Source organism: Arachis stenosperma, chromosome 8 (genome assembly GCF_014773155.1).
Source record: "Arachis stenosperma cultivar V10309 chromosome 8, arast.V10309.gnm1.PFL2, whole genome shotgun sequence".
Lineage (NCBI taxonomy): Eukaryota > Viridiplantae > Streptophyta > Magnoliopsida > Fabales > Fabaceae > Arachis > Arachis stenosperma.
Window position 1 is genome coordinate 40,780,404 of NC_080384.1, and position 9,013 is coordinate 40,789,416.

Here is a 9,013-nt window from a genome sequence, read left to right on the forward strand (position 1 = left end):
TGAAAGGGAAGATCCGAAACTCTTGAACCACACACACATATGCATGATTCTGAAGATGGAGAAACTGAAACACACAAGAGAGTTCAAGTCTATTTCTTTGTGCAATGTGGTGCTGAAAATAGCAACCAAGACAATGACAAATATGATGAAACTCTTCTCCCCCAGATTATTAGGGAGAACCAGAGTGCTTTTGTTCCCAGGAGGTTGAAAACGGATAATGGTTTAGTGACTTTTAACATCTTCTACTACATGAAGAAAAAGGTGACTGGCCAAAAAGGATATATCGGGATGAAGCTAGATCTGAAGAAAGCTTATGATGGAAATGAATGGGAGTTCTTAAGGGAGGTTCTACAAGCTATGGGGTTCCCGAAGAGATTGACGCAAACAATCTGGAATTGTATCAACACAACGTCCTTTTCCATTTTCATAAATGGTAGACCTAGCAAACTATTCCAACCATCAAGAGGACTAAGTCAAGAGGATTCGTATCCCCTTATCTATTCATACCCTATGCTGAGGTTTTAGCAGGAATCTTGAGGAAGGCACAGAACAGTAAGATCATACAGGGAATAAGGATAGCTAGAGACAGCCCAAAAATTAATCATCTTTTTTTTTGCGGATGACAGTATACTGCTTACTAGAGCATCATCCAAGCTATTTAAGCAGTTAAAAAAGCTTCATTTTTTTTATCAAAGTGCGTCGGGACAACAGATAAACCTTGAAAAGTCGGAGTTGTCTTTTAGCCGAAATGTAACAACTAACAGACAAATGATCATTCAAGATTGAGTAGGGATAAAAGCTGTAGAAAGGTACTCAAAATACTTTGAACTACCAACCTTTGTTGGAAGATCGAAGAAGCATGTTTTTTACTATGTCCAGGAGCGATTTTGGAAGAAATTAAAAGGCTAGAACGAGAAGTTGTTATCGAGAGCAGGGAAAGAGGTGTTAATAAAGTCAGTGGCTCAAGCGACCCCAAGGTACATAATGGGCTATTTCAAACTGCGGACAAGCCTATGCCAGCACATCAGATCAATGATAAATATATTTTACTAGAGATCAAAGAATGGAGAACGGAAGATACACCGAGTCAAGTGGGATAAGCTATGCAAGCCAAAGCAATAGGGAGGCCTAAGATTCAGAGATATTGATGCTTTCAACATGGCTCTCTTGGCGAAACAAGGTTGGAGATTAATGAAGAACCCAAATTTCCTAGCTACCAGGACTATTGGGGGAAAATACTATAAGAGAAAGAACTTTTTTAACTCAGACTTAGGCTTCTCACCAAGTTATACTTGGATAAGTATATGGCAAGCCAAAAGTGTAGTGGAAAAAGGAGGATATTGGAGGATATGAGATGGCAGAAATGTGAGGATATGAAAGGACCCTTGGCTACTCAAACAGAATGGCTCGAAGCCATGGACACTCCAAATACACTGGAAGCTGAGTCTACTGTGTCGGAGCTTATAAATCAAGAGAAGAGCTAGAATTGGAAAGCAATTAGAGAAATTTTTTTACCATTTGAAGCTCAACAAATTATTGAAATCCTTATTCCTAGGATAGACCAATAAGACATTTTCATATGGAAGAAAGCTAAGGATGGAAACTTCAGAGTCGAAATTGCATATCATGACATTAAAGTACATAATCAAAACCATTCAGCCAACCCAAAAACAGAATCCCATTTGGCTGGAGACTGCCCCTTTGCTCGAAGATTTTGGTTTGCATCCCCTTTTAATTTGGTTCCTGCCCAACATCTTCTTCATCATCTAAGTAGACAACACTAGTATCACCTTCTAACACTTCAAAAAGTGAGACACCATGCTCATAATATACTTCAACCAACCTTTTGTTTTTTTGAGCATGGTAACACATTTCCATAAGTTTATTATTGCTATCTATTCTTCAAACCAACCTCTAAGTTCTTCCCAGGCATAAACCACCAGCACTTCTGTATTTTACTATAACTAAATTTTTTGTAATAGTTCCTCACATAAAATACGTCCAGAGTTAAATATTTAGGAAGCCCTGTTGAGATCTTTGAATTTCTAATTGATATGTTAGATATTTGTATCTTCCATGGATATTTTATTTTTAACTCAATTGAATTATCACAAAAGAAAAAATGCATTCCTCAAGATTAAAATTAGCTCGTTTATGGATGAAACTATCTAACCATTAACCTTGTAGTCATCACTCCTCCACCTCCTTATAATAATTATAATATCATTAATTCCTCCATTAATATTATCCATGAGATATGTGCTTGTATTTTATGTGGAGAGCCCACCTTCCACTGTCAATGAGACCGAAAACATGGGAAAAAAATTTTGTTTCATTTTCACTAGCAGTATATGCAAAAATAAGCAATTTATTATGTCTTATTTTTGCTGTTACTACTAACAAAAATTATGTAATTTTAATTTTGCAATTTCAGCCAGCGAAAATATAACTAAATGTGCATTCTAATAAATTCTCAGTCTGATTTATTTGAGTAAATAATGAATTTTTTATTTAAATATAAAAAAAGCCATTTAAATTGGTTTATGTAAAAAATGGTTTTCAACCAATTTATATATGTCATTAGCTTGAACCAATTTGGTTGATGTTATCTGGCGGTCAGCCATTGGTTAGCAGACTATATCAGCCAATTTAAAAAAGTCTTTCAACAGTTTTACTAAACAAAACAACATAAACTAGTTCTAAATAAGGTCTCTTCTACCATGTATATTTTCTTGAACTACCTAACACAAATACAAAAAGTGGGATTCACCTTTCAACTCTCATGTTTTAGGCAAATTAGACACAAATGTGTTAGGCACCATAAAATTTCCCTTTAAATAAATTAGTTTGTATAAAAACTATAGTTTCAATACTGCCTCTACTATTAATTTCTTTACAATTATTAGTTATTCAAACAAATTTTACAATTTTACACCTCTCCATCTTAAATCTAAATTACCCCCAACCTTAACTTTACGCCAAATCCATCTTCAACCTTAAACTCATATCCATCCGATCCCCAACCCCAAACAGTCACAACCCTTCAGCCCTCATCCTTATCACCACAATTTTAGCTGCCACCCGCAACCCCAACAGCGATCACCCCTACACCACTGCCACTGCCACTGCCGCCCCTTAACCCTAACTAGAAGAACCAGTTCCAGAGTAAAAAAACAAAGAACAAATAAAACCAAAAGCAAAGGAGCAGAGGCAGAGCAAAAGAAGAGTGGTATAATCTCTTTGATTTTATCCATTACTTGGATTCCTTCAGATAATAATTTACTTGTGCACAATTTCATTGAACATAATTGAATCATACATAACTAAAGAACCACAGGAACGAAATATAAGCATAATTGATTCTAGAATCACATTTTAAGAAATAAAAATTGTTTATCCAACACAAATTTGAAAGGCTTACCTACTAGAATAATTTCTAAAAGAGCTTCCTAAAGCTACACAGAATCAAGTGTTCTAACGTGTGCACATTATGACAAAAGTGAATGAGGAATTCTGCTGGATTAAGGCATTAACTACTCCTTATTAGTATCTTCAAGTTCATTATTAGGTGTGTCAACTATGCAACATCAAAACACAAAAGGCATTTATATAAGGATTATCTATATCTCACCCTATTGCTTTTGCATCAGTTCTGCACTAAGGTTCAGCAGAACAAACCAGAGCTAATCTCTGTCCATGAACTAAGAAAAAACACAATATCACCGTTCACCACATAAACAACATAAAGTGAAGAACCAAGCTAAACCTCTCTACTACTCAAATTTCAGAAATATGCGTATCTATGTCTGCTTGCTACTCCTCAGTTGGAGAGTCAAAAGAGAAAAACATCATCACCTACCTGATTTACCAATTGATTCAGGTTCTACAATTCAAAACACCATAGCCACCGGAATTTGACAAGTGGAACATATCAACCAGTCATTTCAATTTAAAGTTTCAGCAAGAAGATTAACCAGGACAAAACCTCCTGATTCATTACAATAAATTATGAAACTATGAATTCCATTCCTTATACTAAGATTTTAAAACACAATAATGTAATTTCAAAACCAATTATCCCTCCAAAATATCCCCTTTTTTTAAAAAAATTTAAAAATAAAAATTACCACAATCAAACATTGAACCCCTCAGAACGAAGACACAAACGGTGAGCTTCAATCCATTTTGTACAAGAGTCTTCACCATGCTGAACTATGCATTCATCTCTGAGCCTCTTGGTTTCAGGGCAAGCACAGCAGATTTTCTTCCTCGGTTTTGGGGCTTCAGAACTTATGGTGCTGCTGCTGCCATTAACAGAAGAAGAAGAACATTGCTTTGCTTCACCCATTGAATCAAAGTCTTCAGCCAAAACTAAAAAGAATTCAGAATTCAGCGTTTAATCCTACATATTCGAAGATTTAAAGAGAAAAAAAAGAGAAGAGTTTGTAAGAAACTTACTTGTCTTAAGGATGGTTAGATTGGATCGTATGAGACTTGGCGTTGCGTTGTTTTTGAGTTCAAGGCGTTCCCTAATTTATGCGTTCAAAAAGTTGGATTCCAAAGCTGAGAAATTTGCGGGGTCCGTTTTCACGTTTTGTGGCAGCTACCAATGGGTAGTGCAGCTGCTTCTAAAACACGCTATGAACTACGGAGGTTCGCGGTGCTATTTGGATGGATTTTGAATTAAAAATTTATTTTATTTGTGGTATAATTTAAGTTTGAATTTTTAATTTTGTAAATTAAAAAAATTATATATATAAAATAAATCTTCACATTAAATTTTAAATAACTAACAATCATATAAAATCAATAATAATATAACAATAAAAATAAAATTATAAATTAATTAAAATAAATAAATAAATTACATTTTAAATATAAAATATTTATTAAATAATAATACATGAATAATATAAAAATATATAACAAATTGACATCGTTTGATTTTTTATATGAAGAAGAGAATATAATAATACAACAATGTGGAAAAGAGAGATGTTTTACATATACATAGTGTTAGCAGAAAACGGACTTTCCGTTTTCAGTTTGAAAAAAAATAAAAAAAAGTTAAAAATTTTAATCTTAGGGTCCGTTTTGATTTAAAAAGGAAAAAAAAAGAAAACAAAACTAATCGGACGGTCCGATTTGTAATTTCGAAAATAAAAAAAAATTAATGTTGAAATCGGACCGTCCGATTTTCATTTTAACAAATTAAAAAAAAATAAAAAATACAAATCGGACCCTACGATTTGGTGTTTATTTTCTTCTTCAATCAAATCGGACCCTCCGATTTGTAATTTATTTTTTTTATCAAACAAATCGGACCGTCCGATTTGAATAAAACACCATATAAAAAAAAAACACCTAATTTTCCAATAACAATGTATTACACATATATTTAACCAATATTAAAAAAAATAGGCCACAAATTGAATATGTTATAAATATGATTGTAAATATAATCATTAAATAATAATAATATCGCACATTATGCACTTTAGATCGAATTGAATCGGTTATAAAAAATAGATCTAAAATCCGATTCGATCCAATCCAACGATTTTTAAAAATAAAATTCAATTAAATTTAAATTAGTATAATTTTAATCAATTTTTAATTTAAATTAAATTAAATGAGCGGTTTAATTTTAATCGGTCTGAATTTAAATACTCCTACTATAAACATTTGATAAATAAAAAATAGATCATGTTAATTATTAATAAAAAATTATCAAAGTTATGAAAATTGGACTAGTTAATAAATCGGTCAAGTTTCAAAGATTTAATAATTTAATTGTAGTCGAACCAGTTTAAATAAATAAATAATAAATTAATCAAATTATCCATATAAAAGTGTTTAAATATTCAAAATTAATAATTTAATATTTAAAAAAGTTTAAAATTTCATAATTTTTATATAATAATATATCTATTTTTACTAATGAAATTTCAATCAGCAATTACTATTTTATTAGTCAATAATTTTGTAAATATTGGTAGTACTTATCTTTATTTTATTTATTTGAGAAAAATAAAAAAATATATCATTAGAATGAGAAACATCATGAGTTGGGTCACAACATTGTTTTATGTTTATGTTATTGGACTGTGATTACATTTAAACTTTACCCATAAAATTGTTAACTATTTGAGTAGGCCCAATTGTTAAAAACTTAGATGATCTGAGGCTAGCCAGGCTGTGAAGCAGCGACTACTGAATTTTATGAGATCTTTGTCAGTAGTAATTTCATTTGCTTACCGTTTATCAGAATATTTGACTCTTGGAGAAGCATGCATGGAAGAAATTGGAAATGTTTATAAATGATTTTTTATTTTTATTTATTTATTATTAGTTTATGGTATGACTATAAGATAGGATTTTTTATTTATATAAATAAAATAATTATATTAATTACTGATTTGCGTAATTTGTAGCATTTTTACAAAAATGTGTTATATGTCATATTTCGTTTACAGTATAAACAAAATTACGCGAACAGTAAACAAAACAAGGTTTAGAAAGCGCGGTCCTATGATGTTTGCACACGTGTTCGGTAACGTCGCTATTTCGTTTACAGTGTAAACAAAATACATGCTCGGAGACGTCTATTTAAGGGATTTCGTTCACAGTATTAGAAGAAGTCAAAGTTTACTGTATTCTCGACACTTTTTATCCATTTTATTCCTGTTTGGCCAAACCGGAGACCCAGTTGAACATTATAGCAGATGATGAGAACATTAACAGGCTAAACGCCACGTAGCATGTCGCCGGGGCAGAAGACTTTTAGGTTGGTGTTGTTGTTTATTTTATTACGTAGTTTTATAGACATGTTGCCATGTTAGCCCTAAACGTAGTTAATTGTAAAAGTATTGTCTAAATAGATTCTAGTTATAGCAATATGTAGTTGTAAGTAAGTTGAATGTCTTTGTAGGATGTTAGAGTAACTGAGTTAGGAATTCGATTGGTATATGCTACTTTATCACATGGTATTATGTATGTTAAACTTAAAAACCTTTGACCAATGTAATTTATGCCACTAAAATTTAAAGTAACTATAGAAAAATATTTAATTATGTTATGTTCCATTTAATAAATGTAATTATTTTTTTATTAATAACATATATAATATGCAAGAATATATTATCTAATGATTATATAAAATATCTGAAAATTTTTATATACTAAATTTAAAGTGACATAAAAATATACATTAATAATAATGGCCGAAAGTGCCGGATGTAATATTGTTTTATAGGATTGTAGATAACATTCGATCATGAATGGCTTTTATTTATTTATTTATTTTTTTTGTTTATCAGTTGGGACGACTACTTCTATTCTAGAGAGTTAGTCACAGAATCCAACCACCCGATGCCATTCTTCCATTCCCGAGGGAGGCTGGGAGCTACTTCTGTTTTTGTTTATTGAAATAATTAGAAAAAAAACGACAGATATTAAGGATCCAATAGAGGTAAGAATTTACTAGGTGAAAATCTGATACACATGACCACAACTACCAAAAGTAGCCTGTGTTTCCCGACCTACCAAAACAGCAATTTTCTTCCTCAACCTCAAAAACATCCACAACAATAACAAAGATAACTTGCACTTAATTCTTCAAAAACTAAACCCTTCTTAACAACACATATTCAAGTAGTATTTCTTAATTTACAAATTACAAAATACTTACTCATCTATTATTGACAAACTACATAATTATATTTACAACAACAAAAACAACTAATCATATTTTTCACCCCATGAGTAGACAAGAAAGAAGACCCATGAAATGGCCAAAGCAATGTCTCCAACAGCATGCCTTGGCCAATCATATGCAAGATCTTCAACCTCCCTCTCAAAGCAGAACCTCCAAATAGCCATTGAAATGTGAAGGAGCACACACCCTTTTGCAAAGAAGCTTTGGAACTCACTGTCCTTCACACTAGAAACCATGAACACAAGGAACCCAATTGTGAACAGCAGCAACCCTGAGAATGAATCTGAGGTTTGAATCAGAAGCTGATCATGGGGTGTTGACCCTTGAAGCTTGCTTGCTGTTTCAATTCCATGCCCAATGATAAATATCTCTTTGGTGTAGAATACCATTAAGGCCCCACTGGTAAGTGCTATTGCAGAGTGAAGAACACAGATCAAGAAAAAACAAGAATAACAGCCCATATTATTGATTCAAAAACAACAAAGGTTCTTTACCAATGATACTATATTCAAAGTTTCAAACTTTTACTTTGTAGTAGTAGAAAAATGATGAAAAACTCATGATCAACCTTCATTCTAGTTTGAAGCATGATTGAGAGTTGAACTTTTTTATAGTATCTACAAATTAGAGTTTAGAAGCAGCAATTGATCATAAAAGTCTTACAACCCTTAGAAATTCTGAGAACTATCTTCCACCACTGATAAGTCACAGCAAATTTGTGTCCTGATTCTCACACAAAAACTAAGAGGTTAAATGATATTAACTCTGTAAAATTCTATCTCCTAATTCAAGTAAGTAGTAAAAGATAAACTATATAGTTCAACACAAGAAAATGAGTAGATAATTACTTGACATATATATACTTAGAAGATGTGATTATCCAATAAGATTGAGCAAATTGAAATAGTGACATAAAAGAAAGAATGGGTAGTTCTATTTTTGCCTCAAAAGAACCTCTTGCTTATATATTGAATTATTGAATATTGCATATAATTTACTGAACAAAGGTGGATAGTGGTTATGCCATAAATAGTTTATAAATTGCTTCCATACCTGTAGCATCCATACCCTATGCAGAAGATGGCATGCCTTTTCTGGCTTCTTCCTTTCTTATTCAATCAAGAAATTGAAGGATTTGTGGGCCATGGAAATGGATTTATGTAAAATTATTTAAAAAATTGTGAAATCATATTGTCGGCTAGATTGAATAGAAAAAATTAGAGGACCTTTACTTTCAAAAATTACAAAAATTTGTTTGGGCAAGTCAGAAAAAAAAGGTTTTATCAAAATATAATT

The 9,013-nt window shown here is 31.8% G+C and overlaps 3 protein-coding genes across 8 annotated transcripts; 1 reads left to right on the forward strand and 2 right to left on the reverse strand.

Annotated features, from left to right (window-relative positions):
* Window positions 1–39: 39 nt before the first annotated feature.
* LOC130945993 (uncharacterized) lies at window positions 40–525 on the forward strand. The gene has a single exon (XM_057874675.1). It carries the CDS (start codon window positions 40–42, stop codon window positions 523–525), a length of 486 nt encoding a protein of 161 aa, XP_057730658.1.
* A 3,404-nt stretch (window positions 526–3,929) lies between these two features.
* Window positions 3,930–4,665, reverse strand: LOC130946341 (cytochrome c oxidase copper chaperone 2-like). Of its 2 annotated transcripts, none has more exons than XM_057875037.1 (2): window positions 4,459–4,665; window positions 3,930–4,371 (listed from the first exon to the last, which is right to left on the reverse strand). In XM_057875037.1, the coding sequence occupies exon 2, from the start codon at window positions 4,346–4,348 to the stop codon at window positions 4,133–4,135; it is 216 nt and encodes a 71-aa protein (XP_057731020.1). In that variant the 5' UTR covers window positions 4,349–4,371; window positions 4,459–4,665; the 3' UTR covers window positions 3,930–4,132. The 2 variants fall into 2 exon arrangements, with proteins under 2 accessions (XP_057731020.1, XP_057731021.1); XM_057875038.1 differs by having other exon boundaries at window positions 3,930–4,359; window positions 4,459–4,652.
* Window positions 4,666–7,452: 2,787 nt separating this feature from the next.
* On the reverse strand, window positions 7,453–9,013 carry LOC130944848 (uncharacterized). Of its 5 annotated transcripts, none has more exons than XM_057873407.1 (3): window positions 8,771–9,013; window positions 8,384–8,440; window positions 7,453–8,126 (listed from the first exon to the last, which is right to left on the reverse strand). In XM_057873407.1, the coding sequence occupies exons 1-3, from the start codon at window positions 8,781–8,783 to the stop codon at window positions 7,741–7,743; spliced, it is 456 nt and encodes a 151-aa protein (XP_057729390.1). In that variant the 5' UTR covers window positions 8,784–9,013; the 3' UTR covers window positions 7,453–7,740. The 5 variants fall into 5 exon arrangements, with proteins under 5 accessions (XP_057729390.1, XP_057729389.1, XP_057729392.1 ...); XM_057873406.1 differs by having other exon boundaries at window positions 8,381–8,440; XM_057873409.1 differs by lacking the exon at window positions 8,771–9,013 and adding an exon at window positions 8,566–8,764.